Source organism: Antedon bifida, chromosome 1 (genome assembly GCF_963402885.1).
Source record: "Antedon bifida chromosome 1, ecAntBifi1.1, whole genome shotgun sequence".
Classification (NCBI taxonomy): domain Eukaryota; kingdom Metazoa; phylum Echinodermata; class Crinoidea; order Comatulida; family Antedonidae; genus Antedon; species Antedon bifida.
Window position 1 is genome coordinate 2,707,770 of NC_136226.1, and position 15,912 is coordinate 2,723,681.

At 33.6% G+C, this 15,912-nt stretch overlaps 1 protein-coding gene across 2 annotated transcripts; it reads right to left on the bottom strand.

Moving 5' to 3' along the window:
• Window positions 1-211: 211 nt before the first annotated feature.
• Window positions 212-15,542, bottom strand: LOC144837644 (NGFI-A-binding protein 1-like). Of its 2 annotated transcripts, XM_078692844.1 has the most exons (8): window positions 15,231-15,542; window positions 13,054-13,847; window positions 4,101-4,234; window positions 3,724-3,859; window positions 2,848-3,053; window positions 2,034-2,132; window positions 1,422-1,507; window positions 212-970 (listed from the first exon to the last, which is right to left on the bottom strand). In XM_078692844.1, exons 2-8 carry the CDS (start codon window positions 13,819-13,821, stop codon window positions 549-551), a joined length of 1,851 nt encoding a protein of 616 aa, XP_078548970.1. In that variant the 5' UTR covers window positions 13,822-13,847; window positions 15,231-15,542; the 3' UTR covers window positions 212-548. The 2 variants fall into 2 exon arrangements, with proteins under 2 accessions (XP_078548970.1, XP_078548979.1); XM_078692853.1 differs by lacking the exon at window positions 2,034-2,132.
• Between the last annotated feature and the right edge of the window lie 370 nt (window positions 15,543-15,912).

Genomic DNA, 15,912 nt, shown 5'->3' on the forward strand with positions numbered 1-15,912 from the left:
AAATAATTTTTTGAATTAAAGTTTCATATACCTAAGAACAATGGTAGGATTTGACTAAACCGATTGTTAAAATTAACCGAATATAGTCGAACCCCTTTTAAGGGGACACGCCTATGGGCGTTGACAGTAGTGTTAAAGCTTAAAGTAATTTATTTCACGAGGAAAGTGTCCCTTTATTAGAAATCTCTACTGAACAGAGGTGTCCCTACTATAAGTAGTGTGCACAAGTAAGTTTTCTAAGGTGGGACTAATTCCAACTATTACTGTAATCATACAGTAGTTATGATTTTCTAGTCTGATAAATTTGAATGTACAATGGGTGTTAGTGTCACTATGGTGAAAATATTTTTTTATAAAGATTACAAATAAAAGTTACTGCATGAATACTACTACCCATGTGTATATGTCACTGTTAAGCTATTATTATTAATATTTGTGTTAGATTAATATTTTTAATAATTTTGTGGCCTCCTTCAATTTGGTTCTACCTTTGTTAATTTCACAAAGTCATTTGATTGGCTATGTGTTTGTTAGATCGATGACTAAGCTCATTCCCCTGCTGTTATTGGTTCTTTTTTTGTTAGATTAATAATTTCATTGATAGCTGTCTCGGAGGCCTCGTCTACTGCCGTTTCATTATTTATGAACGGAGAACCGTTTTGGGGTTCTCTATCGTCCTCTACTCCTTCCAATTCTTGTGCAACACCCGCCATCTCACTGTCGGATTTCCTACCATTTGTGGCGTGGTTTTCCGTATCTTGTGTCAATTCAGGGTAGGCGTGCTGTTGCGCTAGTCGCAGGCCTTCTCCTACTAACGTATGCCTCATTAATAGTTTCTGTGTTTGACCTTGCTTGACCTTTGGCATCATCGACACATACGGGGATGTGTTTAACGTTGTGGCATCCACGGCATGATGATCTTCTGGCATGGGCGATGAGGTAGCACTTCGGTTACCACTATCGTTATCACCTGAAAAGTATATGAACCACAATATGCTTATGAATAAGAGTAATTTGGATTAAGATTATTAGCTTCAAGTAACAACATGAATATTAAGGTTGAGGTAGAGGTAGTTGGGTATCAACATGACCAGATTTGTACTGGAGTACTATTGGAGTATGGTGTGAAAGAAGTACCCTCGCCAAGATGGCTATTTTTTCTAGTACTATATACCTCTATTTTATTTCTGTGAAAAACAAATAAAGAAAAGGAGGAATGCAAAATTTAATTTTGTGGATATGATTGCTTGGATGCAACGCAACGCAGGTAACTTGACCAGTCGTGACGGGATGAATTATCTGTCACTTGTGATTGGTCAACTCGCTTGCACTGCATGTATGCCCTTACGTTGCATCCACGCGAGAACTAAGCTTTAGAGATACCAGTGAGATAAAACGTCGATGACGAGGAATGCACATACCTTCATGAGATTTTACACTTGAGTTTCCAATGTCACCAATGACCTCATCAAAATCACCATATGCTCTGGCTTTAGCATCATAGTACCTGAAGAAATATATCATACAACACTGTAAAAATATGCATTTAAATTATGTGGACATGCTATATTGAAATCCGTCTAAACCTAACATAAATAAAATCTAATATGATAGAATTGTTCGTCATATCTTATGCAGGTTTTCCACTAGGCGAATCAAAAATTCCTTAGCTTGGATTTTTGGCATAAAAAAAGTACAGTTTAGAAGAAAATATGAATACATATCCGCATATTTCAATCAAGTTCATTCATAGAAGGTCTAACAAACATGTTCTGTATATACATTTTGATTCGCATGAATAAATTCACCTAGTAGAAAACAGGCCTAAGTCTAAATTTAGCCCATCTAATACTATAGCTTCATAAACCACCTTTGTTCAAATTAGGTCACATAGAAGAGAGACGACAACAGGATTTTAATTGAGTATATAAATACATAAAACAGATTATTATCGCAAACAAAAACCAGTTAGAAAATGATATGTATACAAAAATAAAAACATGGATACTGCCTTAGTAATTAGGGTTTTTCACCTTGTAGGTTGTTGTATATTGTCAGCTGGTTGCGGGCCGTGACCATCTTGTTGTGGCGTTGCTCCATGTGACGCAATTCGAACGACAGGTGATTTAGGCCTAGGTAGTAATAGTAGTACTATTATTATTGATTTTACCAGCTAAATATTAGGTTTATAAATATAATACTAAGCTAACCCATTTAGTTGGATATACTTATTGTCGTTGTTATTTATCAGCTACCAAATGTACCATGCCAAAACAAAGAAAAACTTTATTAAATGTTAGTTAAATATTGTTAGTAGCAAATATATTATATAACATATTCCACCACTAAATATAGTGTACTACACTCAGGCAGTGAAATACTAGAGACTTTTAGATTTTCAATGATCAAAGTATGTCACGTCAATTCACTGTGTGAATGCAAAGATACTGGGAGGTGTTTTTTTTTGTGCGCTACCTCAACGCAATTTTGATGGCTTCTAGGTTCAGGAGAAGATCGACGACACATCGATTGACCTGACCTAGTTGGTCAGTCATCAAAACTGCACTTACTCTTTCCTATAGTGCATTTTTGTTGGCATTCTTACTGCCCAATATATGCCTTCAATTCATTTGATAATAAGCCCCAGTATTGTCCTCCTCACCTCACTCTAACAATGGTAGAGTCCATTATGGGTAGTTATTGTCCAGAGTGGTCATCCTCCTCTACCCAATCTAACAATGGTAGAGTCCATTATGGGTGGTTATTGTCCAATTTCCGTGTGACTGTATGTCGAATTTTCTGATTAAAAGCAACTAATTAACTATCATTTTTAATGTAGTAGTTTACCTATCTGATCTGCGTTGCTTTTTAATTAAATCTGTCTGTTCTGTCATTAGCATTAACTGTTGCGTAGTGAGCTTTTCCAGCTCAATCTGCAGATCGTAAACTGCTTGTAGATTCTCGTTCTCTTTAGCGTTCTGTATCTCGGCTTTAATATTATTTTGTGTTTGTTTTATCTGACTGAGCTGTGTGGAGATCTCATTCATTCGTTCCTGGAAATAAAGTGAATAGAAAAATTATTGTAAAAGTACGCTCTTACAACAATATAGTTACATTACATTCAAAAGAAAATAACTGGAAAAACAACAATGCGTGCGTGCGAGTAACAATGGACAGATGTCAATAGATTCAAAATTAAAGCTAACTAAAAATGAAAAAGTAAACAGAAACAAGCTTATTTATAGTAACATTCGTTCCATTTCTCAGGGTCAGAAAGCGAAGAGTAAAATTTAAAACAAAAAGGGCGTGACTGATTTGAATTGTTGTAATTAAAATTAATGAATAAACAACAAATTCATAGGAACAGTGTGCCTATTTTGGAGCATGAATCATGTACCTGTACATTGTCACATCAAGATACAGTGGAACCCCTATTTAGACACAATTTCAGGACCCACCAGTGTGTCCCCTTATTAGGTTGCCCCTGAGTAAGGATATTCTTAAGGAGAGGCTGTTCTAATTTGTTTATGTTGATTTATTTCGATACAAACACAGAAAAGAACAAACGAAAAATGGAATTATTTGTTATGGTTCTAGGAATAGCCCTCTAAATTTCCAGATGGGAAAGGGGTCTCCTCAAACATAAAAACAATTTGATAATTCAATAAAAATGGGCTTTTATCATTCAAATTAATGTAGTATTTGTACAATTTTCTTTTTTACCTCTCTCCTCAATTTCATGAGTTCAGCTTGCACTGTTCTTGGATTCGGACTATTATCAGCATCTCTATAAACGTTATCCATACGAGGGCGCTTCGCTGCCGAGTTTTCATTTATTTCTCCTTTGAAGTTGGAAGCTCTACAAAAGAAAATTGTTTTGTCTAAATGGACTCTACCATTCATTTACAAGGGTATGATTTTTTTTATTTTAATTTTGAGTTGCAACTCTTTCTGAAGTCAATTTTAGTTTATCTATGTATGTATGCAAAACAAAATAGACCTAACAGTTTCAAATCGTAAGACATTTAAATAAACATTTTTTTTTCTATTGTAAGTCAAAGTAAAACATTAAAATAATAAATAACAATTTTCTAAATTACCTGGAATGTCCATGTTTGAATTTGTAGCCACTGTCTCGGACTACCTGTCGGGCAAGCGGGAACAACTTGTCTCTCTGTCCTAGTAGGTAAGGGTCCACTGAACATATCTGGGCTGCGGCCTCATTTACTGTTGTCTGTAATACAAACATTTGCATTGATAATTTAGTTTTACTTTTTAGTTTTAAGCAACAAAAACTTGAAAACTTAATTAAGTAATAATACAGTCATGTCAGCTTAACATTGTATTAATGCAACAAACCCTGTCATTCGTTTAGAGGCCACCAGGGTCCATTGGAATGGGCTCAAAAGTGTTTAACATTGGCTAGTAGGAAAACTTTGTTGGTTTCAGAAAGTTAACAATACAGTATTGTTGTCTACTTCATGTATAATATTAAATGTCTCCCTCTAGTGGCCAAATTCTAATCATTATGCATATTTTTTTCTAGTGCTATGCCATTTAGATATTCAATAACATTTCTTCTATTATAGAAGTGTGGATCTTAACGGAATGCATAGTCTATAACAACAAAGACCTGTTAAATCTGTTATCATCAGGTTGTTATGTCAGTAAAAACAGTAAAGATAAATACTTCAAAGCTTCATTTCCCCTACATTCATTCACGGTGCCAATACGTATCACCAAAAACCTACATAAAGTACAACCAGACACCCTTAACACAAATAAGCTTTTAAATTTGCATGCAATGATTTCCTGTTGCCTAGCTCATGGCCTAGTTTTGTCAAACGTCCCCTCGCGCAAAGCCAGGCCAAGTGGGTACGACAACCCATTCCTGTCAAGTCTAAAGACAGGTCATGGGTATTATACATATGTAAACCATTTTGGGCCTAGATTTTTAAAAAGTTTTGATGCCTGTATGTTTATTGTAAATGACTTGGCATAAAGTTTGAAACTTATTGTGTGAAATGAAGATGACTTTGTAAAAATGTAACTTATGATTAGTTAAATTGGGTTGGTGTTACTTCCTTATGTTGTGGGTATTGCGGGCTACAGAAAAATAACAACTTAAACAACCATTGACTCTTTGCAAGCGACTTGGTCGGAAACACACAATGATATGAATGACTGCTGTTAGAAAAAAACACTTCAAATCAAATTATTTATAAGTAGTCACTTGGATTACAATAAATAATTTACTTTCTTTTCTAATAATATAATAATCATAATGTTGTCACAAGCCAACATAAAATTACAATAAATACATCAACTTGAAACAATAGTAAAGCTATACTATCAAACTAGTTTGACAAAAAAAAAGGTGTGATATGCCCAAATATGGTGGTGATATACCTAAATATGGTAGTGTTATGACATCATCATGTCCATATATGGGCACATCACATTTTTTTGTCACATAAAATTTGATAGTGTAGAAAGAGCTTTAATTAAGCAATCACAGTTTAAATTATTCAAATTAGGAGGTAGAAATGTTTTTCAAATTTACATTCAATTATTTTAATTACATTTTATCTAATTATCTGTTTCAACAGTTGTATACTACAATTTAAGAGGGGCCAAATCCCAATGTTCAATTAATTAAAAATTATAAATAAAAAATGCAAGAAATGTTATATTTCTGTACATTGTTATCTAGAAATATGGTAATTTCAACCTTTTAATAAAACTATACCAATAGTATTCATTAAAATGTTTAGTTTATATCTATAACCTAGTGATTATTTATCTCCATTATAATATATAACATTTTTAGCTATACAAGAAAACAATGGCGCCAGTTTATTTCCATTACAATATAATAATATAGTTAAACAAAAAGCTTTACTACAAGAAAACAATGGCACTAGTTTCCCCTATGTAGTTGATAATAAGCGTCAGACTCACAGTCGAGCCTCTCCTGGGGTGTTGTCTGGTCAACAAATGTGATTACTGAACGGAAGCCTAAAAAATAACTGATCACCCAGTTGAGAAATGAATAAAATGGAGTGAGGAGCTTAATAGGCATTCAGGCAGAACAGGGAGGCTGCGTGCCAACGTCTGCAGCTAGTCTTCTGTCATTACTGATTATCCCTACCAGCATTATTAATGCATTTTTATAGAGCCTAGGTTAGCTTGTTATTTTCAAATATTGTTTTGACTCACAAGCATAGAACTAACATGGATATCTAGTTTTCATCAATATAGAATACAGTACAATACTTTAAAAACAACCAACTACTGTACATAGGAATATGATACAGTGATTTATTTAAAATAGTTTTAAATAAGAAAGTGTTCATCTAATTTTCATGTTCCATCAACAAGTGAACAAATAAATAAAGTCCTCTTGTAAATCATTGTATTTGAACTAGACCTCTAAACTATTTTGTCATTATTTTCTTTTAAATATAATTATATACAAATGCATGTTTTTTTTTCGTTTATGGGTCTTGCGTGACAAGAAGTTTTTCTTGCAAGATCCTCTATTAATAGTATTGTTATATTGTTTCATTATATATTACCTTTTTATTGTATTGTATTGTTTACCATTGATAGAAATTAATAAATGTTGATATAGCATATTTAAATATATAGCATTTTAAACTGTCTACTGTACAGTAGTTTGTGAATATTGGTATAGTACCATCAAGTTAAAGAGCACGTCCAGGTATAAAATGTCTATAGTTTATCATGAACTTTACAACAATTGATATTTAACCACACTTATTTTTCGTCAGCGGTAAAGCAGATCAAGCGACGTAAAAGAAGACTCTTTTTTGAAAAAAGTTGTGCTATAGGATTTTTTCATAATAGAAATGTTACGGATGTCCAATGACTAATACTGTAAAAATGCTAACGAAGTAACTTATATTTATTATTAGTAATTTTCTGTGTACAATTGTTGTTTCAATTTATATACATTTTTTCTTAAGAAAAAATTTAGAAAATTTACACATAATCTTGGTGAAACAGGTTATTTCACGACACTTTTTATTTACACATAATCTTGGTGAAACAGGTTATTTCACGACACTTCTTATTTTGCTTTACTGCTAACGGGAGAAAAAAAAAATTTTTTTTTTAAAGATTTAAAAAAAATATCTCCTCAGTCCCGAAAATGTTTTGAACATTGCCATGTTCCACTTACTGTATTTCAACATCCAGCACTACTGTACCCACTAAAGTACAACTAATTTATTACATTAATGTACCATAATGTATGTGGGTGTTGCGCTACATGTGTCAAGCTAACAGGGTATTACAAACATCTAATTATCATACAGTATAATACATTAATATCATTATCAACATTAAAGACAGCCTACTGTAGATATAAAAGTACTTATCACTGTTTTCTTTCAATATTTTTTTCCCCCCCGTTTTGAATCAAACTTTTCCTCCGATATAATTATTTTATGAATATATAATCAGTTATTTACATTAATTACTAAGTCGTCAACTTCTTAATAAATATTAACAACCTAAGGACACTTTTAATCATTAACAACTTAAGGACACTTCCTTACGCTGACTTGCCTTTAGTACTTCCGGTTCTCATGGCAAATATATCTTTAATAAGTTTACGTATAAAAATAAAAAAGTTTAATACGTATTATTGAGATGAACGTTCTAAAAACAGAACGGGCGAATATATACGTCTTACAGTAATATGTTTAGGAGTTCAAACAAGTTATTTATAAAAAAATTATTTAATATTTATATTAAATAATAGTAATTAATTATAATTAAAATACTATACTTTGACATGAAGTGAGGAGAAAAATGTCCAGAAATCTAATTGACTATTTATATAACATCATTATGTAAAATTATTAATTAGGTAATCGCTATTTAGTAAATGACTCTGCAATAGCATACAAATTCCTACTAGATTTAACCTGTGGCTTATACTCCAGACAGGGTTTCGATTCTGATACTATGTACAGACCGTATGTGTCTGAACATACCTTTGTCTATTCTCCCCTTGTGTAATTTATTAGGATTTTGCTATGCACAGCAAACCTTGTCTGTCTGTATTAGCATACTCCATGGCATTAGTAGATGATGACGGAGTACAATTGCTCTAGTGACGAAAAGATTTTACAAAGGTTTTGAACGAAGGGGAGAGGGGGTGGGAAGGAGTCGGCTGTGAAAGGTGTCTATAAAGTTACTGAATTTTATTAGTCAAAAACATTGTGAAAACAGATACAGTACTAAACCTACGCTCTGAAAACCAGAAATTTAAATTGAGGGCAAATTGAAATTTACATTGGGAAAACCAGACATACTAACTAAAGCACTATACGTTAAACTAGGCGACAGGGCAGAGACTGCTTAAAATCTATGAGAAAAACAAAACCGTATAGTTCAGTCCAAAGGGTGTCTAGTATTGTGAGTGTGTCTTGGGACAATCCAATGGTGTCTGGTATTGGAAAAGACCTTTGGGCCAGTTCAATGGGTGTAATGTTATTAGGAGAGTCTTTTGGGCCAGTCCAAAAAATATTATTGGGAGAGTCTCATGGGAAAAGACAATGTTTTCTGGTTTTCTTTTGCTCAAGTCAAACGGGCCAGACCAAAGGGTGTAATGTTTGGCCAGTCCAAAGGGTGTATGATATTGGGAGGGGCTTTTTGGCCAGTCCAATCAGTGTCTGGTATTTGGAAAGTCCTTTAGGCCAGTTCAATGATGTCTGGTATTGGGAAAGACTTTTGGGCCAGTTCAATGGTGTATGTTATTGGGAGAGTCTTTTGGGCCAGTTTAACGATGCCTGGTATTGAGAAAGTCTTTTACTCAAAGTCAATGGTTTTGGGAGAGTGAGTTTAACTGTAATCAATAAGATACAATGATTTTGATTATTTGATTTCTGAGAATAAAACAGTCTGTTTGACAAGAATAAGATCTTCCACACATTTCACAGATAATAATTAATAATTAGTTAATAATTTAGGCGCACAGACTCTAGTAATTTATATTATCTGAAGGTCATCCTACAATAAGCTACTTAACATGTTATTCATTTACCTTCAGTCTACAGTATTTGCCATAGAAATTCAATTTAGAAAATTTTCCTATCTTTTAACCTTTGTCCTGCTTTTCTGTATGTTTGAAATATTTTTGTACAATTAGCCGATTCATAATACCTTTAAATTTTTTTTTTCTTGAAAAATGAAGAAAACATTAAAAAAAAATCTTGATATAGAAGATATGATGATGAAGGTGTGTTGGGTTGCTCCCATTTGATGGCAGGTTTCATGGATTGTACCATTAAGTAATAGGGTGTTATATCATTCGATATCTGACAAAAGCTAGTCACAAAATAGGAGATTGAAAGATTGCATGCTTTTCCTTGTGTTATAATGTATATTTAGAAATGAAATACATAGTATATAAACACTAAGATATGGTTATTGGTTTCTTTATTGTTTTATAAATGTTTCATAACCAACATTTAGAAATTGTAACTGTCAATCCATCATATTTTTGTGGAGAGAAGTGTTCTGACCAATGACAACATGTCCACATGTGTGTATAATAAGCAACTAAATCTGCTTAAACAAGTTGTCTATATGATAGCTATTGACAGTAAACTTGAATGGAACTAGGAAATCAGAATCTAACGGCTAGGCCACAAGGGACTATTTATATGTCATTTCCCACAAGAAGTATTTGGCTAATGAAATTATCAAGAACATAAGTACCCAACATGTCTCTTGTCAATTTGAATTCCTATTTTTCTTTAAAATAAATCATAAATTAATCTTAAACAAATCTGTGGTTTATAGCTACCTACTATATATTTCTGGGTTCAAATCCTACTTGAACCTTGATCTCATTTCATAACTGTACTGCTGATGTCAAACAATTTGTCTCAATTTTGTTTTATTCCTTTATCTTATACCGTTTTTCCCGCATACTGCATATGCTACATACATTGTAGACAGACCTAGTGGTTACTGTAGTTAACTCCCAATACTAAGCACATTGGATTGGCTCAAACAGATCTACAGTACACAATTGTCGCTCAATACTGAGCACATTGGATTGTCTCAAACAGATCTACAGTATACACTTGTCACTTGATACTAGGCACATTGGATGGGTCCAAACAGATCTATATGTATACAGTTGTCACCCAATACTAGGCACCTTGGATGCGGGTCCAAACAGATCTACAGTATACACTTGTCACCCAATACTAGGCACCTTGGATGGGTCCAAACAGATCTACAGTATACACTGGTCACCCAATACTAGGCACCTTGGATGGGTCCAAACAGATCTACAGTATACACTGGTCACCCAATACTAGGCATCTTGGATGGGTCCAAACAGATCTATGTATACAGTTGACTCCCCAATAATAGACACTTTGGGCTTGACAAAAATATCTTATTTTATGGAAAGTCCGGTTTCCAGAATGCATTGAGAAATTAAGAGTAACAGCTCAATAAGCCCGTAGCCACAGGAACGAACATATTCGTACCCTTTTTTTTGCCTAGTGCCCTATTCAAACTTGAGACTAGCAGCGGCGGGAGTAATAGTAAATAGGCCTAAACAATTTGTGTACCTTTTGTAGAAAAGAACTCCTCACAGGGAATATAGAGGCTGCTATACAATCCTGGATATGGGCATGGGTAACAAAATAATTCTGGTTTTGTACAAGTATACTTCAAAAATGCGTTCCATTGTTTACTCAGAAAAAGCTATATCACTGGGCATTGTTTGAATGCTTTCCTGCCTTTAAAACAATGTACAATTGTACAATTGTTTCAGTTTCAGTTCACTGTACATCTAAAAAAAGAATTTCAGTTTCTTATTTATTATCTTTCCACGAATACATTATTTTTTGTTAAATAATTCATAATGTCTGGTGGTCTTTCTTCACTTATTATTAAGACTACTACAAATTCATGATTTTAATGAATCTGTGTCTGTATTATCTGTATTAAGTAAAAACCAACAATTTCTTTTTTAAATAACTGGTTGATTGCGATTTCCTGAATTGTTTTTCCGGAAGGACAAATCAACTTCTCTAACGTTTCAACTTACAGTATTCTTAGTTACATATTGTGGTCTACGGTAACTTTAATATTTTTTTTTATAAAGAAAATGCCATCAGTACAGTACTAGTAGAACAAACTCTTATTAATTAAGAGGACACCACGGATGCAAAAAGTATTACTCTTAATAGGGGTGTCCCCTAAAATGAAATTGGCCATAGTGTTAAAAACATATTTTCTTCTTGTTTATTTATGTGAAAGTGTCCCCTTAATAATGGGGGTGTTCCAAGGGAGGGGTTCTAATGTAATGAATAATGGTAAACATTATATCAAATTATTTTCAAATTATACAATACAATACTTTTTTTTCTGCCAATATAAAAAATACAAATAATAATTAATAGATATTAAATAAATTATATGATTTCCTTTCCAATTAATATAGGATTTAGTTCTTTTCCTATTTATCCTCAAATGTCAAATTAAAATCGGAAGGAACTATGGGTGGAAAAAGTTGACAATAGTGTGTTTTTACTATGTCAGTATGTATAATCAATATTGCAGTTTTGTTGGTCAAAGGTCTCAAATAACCTTTAGCCCGAATTACTACAGCACTAGCACAAATATCTGCTACAAAACATCCCCCACATTTTACTAAGTAAAATCCTACTTATTCAGTATAATGGCTATTGTTAAGCCACATGGTACAACATGTTTGGCAAGAATGTAATTGTGCTGGGCACAGAGAACCACCTTCAATTCTAGGTGCCTAACATATTGTTATTTTTTACCCACCCGCCCACCTTTTGGCAACCACACCTACAGTACTTCTCAAGCTAAATCTCTGTGATAAACGTATTGGATTATGATATGGCTAGGGTGTGGACACTTCACAGGTGTCATTGCATTTCATTGTTTGAGTTAAAAATTAGCTTACACTTACAGTATATACAGTACGTACAAACAGTATTACTGTAAAATATGTAAACTGTATTTCATTGTGTGTTGTTTCAAACAGAAAGTCAGTGCAGAGTACAATATACTAGTGGATATACGGTATGTACTTAACGAAACCCCACCCATTTTTAATTGCATTTTCTAACAATAACATAAAAAAACGAAATGTTTGCTTCATTGTAAAAATATTTAGGAATGGAATACTTTCAAATTATGTTTTTTTTTCTTATATGTTATTGAGATTTAATTGTTTTGAATTAAAGATATTATAGCTGTTTTAAACATTATGTGCAGTTTTCCTATGACAGTCTGACTGTTGCGGGCCCTGTAGACATAGACTACAGTATTTGGCTTCAGACTTGGCCAATTTCCCCACCATTACTAGGCATTCTTTTCAATAACAGACATGCATATCATGTGGTAGTTAGAGTAGTCCAGGATCATTAAGAATTTCCTGTTAAATTTCACATGCTTATTGCTCTAGAACAATAGAACTATTTTCCTTTTAATACTAATAGAAGTTATTGAAAAACAAATTAAAAGGTTTCACACAAAACTGAATAACATTTTAAACTATACAACAAAATGGGTTTTTTAGTAAATTTTTGGCATGGATGGGACATTTTTTATATTAATCTGTAACCAGGTATTTCCTAACTTTTTATAGAACTATTCTAATAAATGGGTATGTGACAGGGCTTGGTTTCTGCTGCATAGCGCCAAATAAAACGCTTATTTCAGAAACCCCATTTCTACTCCCCAAAACTGTTTCAATTAGTGGTTGGTTGTTGACAAAAATGCAATCAGACATACTTAAAACGTTCAAGATACTGCATATGTCAATAAAATAACTGTTATTTTGCGATAGGTATTTTCAGTAAATTTCATGGATAAGATAGCATTTGATAGATCTCATAAATGTTGATAGAATATTAGATAAAGTTTTAATCATAATTGAATTATGATTGAAAACTTTATTGTGAAAATATGACAAATTACAAAGACGACAATTTCAGACTTAAAATAGCATACAGTACATACCTCATGCAGAGTGAGAGCTTTTTCTGCCCTTCTTTTGGAATCAAAACGTCCATAAATTGCGGACCATTTTCTTATTTCTTCAATCCTTCGAGGATCCTCAACCGACATGTCAAATATATACGCCAATTCACGTATTGTTTTCTTATTGAGTTGTGGAGGAATTTCTGGTTTTGGTGTCGTTGACATTAAAGCAATAGCTGCTGACTGAATGTTCAGAATACTGGTTTCATCAAGTTCCGCTCCTGGGAGAACCTGATACTGAGAGCCCACTAGGTTCCCAGGAACACTGCCCCCTATACTGCCCGCCGGTGAGGGTGCTCGATCGGATATACCACTCGATCTCGACACAGACAACTGTGAGGACGTTGTTGCATGCGAATGAATTGGCATATTTGTTTGTGCGCTCCACTTTACGTTGACTGTAGGAGAAGGCATCGCTGCGATATTTGGTTGTGGTTGTAAACGTAGTTCTGAAACCGGTGGCGCTATACTACGTGGAGGAGTCGTCAGGGGCTGTTCAAAAGCACCTGGACTCGTAACCCAGTCCTGTAGGGCTTTTTGAAGCCTCCGTACATGTAAAGGTTTTGTTGCCATACCAACCAATGCCATTATTTCTAGGAATTCCTCCTCTCCAGCCTCGCATAATTGCTGAACGTCGTCGCCGCCTTGTTGTATAAAGTTATCGTAATAAGTTAGTAAATTTGCTCGTTCAAGTACTCTATACAATTGGAGTTCACTTGTGCTTACTGGCGTAATTTGAGTTGACATGTTGGTGGCGCTTCAAGACCAAAAGCCTGAAATCGTACATTTGAATGATTAAAATAAAACTATAGTACATAGATTCATAAGGTTTAACCATCTATGATTTAAATAAGGTTTTTAGTAATAATTACTCATTACACGAAAATGGTGGTGAATAGAGTCTAATATTATATTGGGTATAGAATCCTTGTGACCTGTTTGTTTTTTATTATTTATAAAAAAATGAAATACTGTACAGTATATGAAATGAAATAATAAATTGTTGGGACACTAACTTTCTTATGTTTCATGTATACATGGGATGTTTTTATGCTAAGGTTTATTTATAATTTTAAATTTTGTTAAACCTCTACCACATACAAAACCATTGCAGTTTAAACCAATTCCTAGTACTATGTAAAGCGGTTTACCATTTCCCTCAATTGTTTTTCCTTAAATTACTAAAAATATTAATATTAATAAAAAAACATTTTTCTGGCTTGATGACATTTTATTTTCTGTGAACAGTTAATAATATCTGGTGACAATTGAACAAATGTTATTGGATATGTCGGCTCTACACATAATAAAGGTTACAAATTCTAAGGGTGGTTGTGAAAAGTTAAGGGTACTGGCAGTAGGTGTGGCAACAATAAGTATTACTTACTGCACTAAGAATCTTAATATTTGTGCTGATTTTGTTATTTTAACAAATAATATTCAATCTGATGATTATATTGATTTATAAATAAGTCATTTACTTAAAAATTAGATTTAATTATTATTATTATTTTACCCATTATTTAGTTCAATAGTTCACCGAGGCTAAAAATCACAAAAACGCTTTTGACGTTAACTTGTTTTCATTTAAATCAACGTAAAAACTTCCACAAAATTAATCAGTCTACTAAAAATAATAATGAGTGTTTTTCAAGCTTGGACATTGTGTTAGTGATCACACCCTGTTCCCATAGCCGGGTATAATGGATTCAATATGGTAAATTATAAAATAAATTTTAAAAACATTTTTTACAATTTAAATATAAAAATAATGTTTATGATGTATCATAAGTTATAATTTATTTCAGAATTTCTGTACATGATGTTATAACTTAATAATTGCATGAGAAAGTGTTGTCTACTGGCTAAAAATTAGGGAACCACTACCCTTTTCGTGAAATGGACGATTCCAGCCAGCCTTGATGATTCCCCGGTGGTGTGTGAACGAATAACATTGGTGAGGTCAATTTTCTGGCACGACAATGCTCCCAACCCCGCGATTATCGCTTTCCATCTGCTAGGCTTAACCACTCTCCGTCAAGCGATTGTGGCCTAGAATCTCACTCACATTAAACGGTGAAAACTAAGGTATTTTAAACAACACATTTTTGACATCTAGCACAAATAAAAGATCTAAACACAGTGAAACAACTTACCAAATGATAATTTGATGAAATGGTAAACCATTCAAAGGGTATTCGATTGAAAATTAGCCACTCCGAAATGCTTAGTTGATCCCGTCGGTCCGTCGTGTATGATTTTTTGTCGGTCCCACTTCCTGCCTCACGAGGATTCAATTGCCTCCTCAATAATACACGTCAGAAAATCCTGGAGGTGATATGTATTGTCTTCTAATGGATTCCTAGTTTTACTGTAACACAGGTTGGCAACCATGGGAGACCATACGGATCTAATAATGTAATCCCCTTCCCCCACGCGGTGCTATAGAAAAAAGGGTGGGGATATATTCTGTGACGTTGCTTAGAGTTAGTTATGCGTGAGTGTCACCTCTCCCCCGTGATTGGCTAGCAATACCCCACGTGAGTATCATCTTGTTGAGGGGCCTTGTTATGACGTCGAAGGGTCCCCTTAGGGGGTGAGGGTATTTACTGAGAACACCATATTTGGCATTGACCACCGTCTGCGTTTTAAATGAATATTATGGATTGGATTTTTGTCACAAAGAAAGAACTCGCATATTTTAAGTGGGTGGGGATAGAAAATCGTTGTTTCGTGACGGCGTCTGGGTATTTATATGCTGCCTATTGAATGAGGCCTATACTTGTATTACATACCCTGTAAATCATACGTATTTATTTAATGTTTATATGAATTGTA

Bases quoted from the DNA above. Each gene is read 5' to 3' on its own strand.
- LOC144837644 (XM_078692844.1), bottom strand. From the start codon at position 13,821: ATGTCAACTCAAATTACGCCAGTAAGCACAAGTGAACTCCAATTGTAT. The intron at 1,508-2,033 runs GTGAAAAACCCT...ATATTTCTTCAG, and splicing joins AATATACAACAACCTACAAG to GTACTATGATGCTAAAGCCA. The intron at 971-1,421 runs GTATGTGCATTC...TATACTTTTCAG, and splicing joins AAGTGTAAAATCTCATGAAG to GTGATAACGATAGTGGTAAC.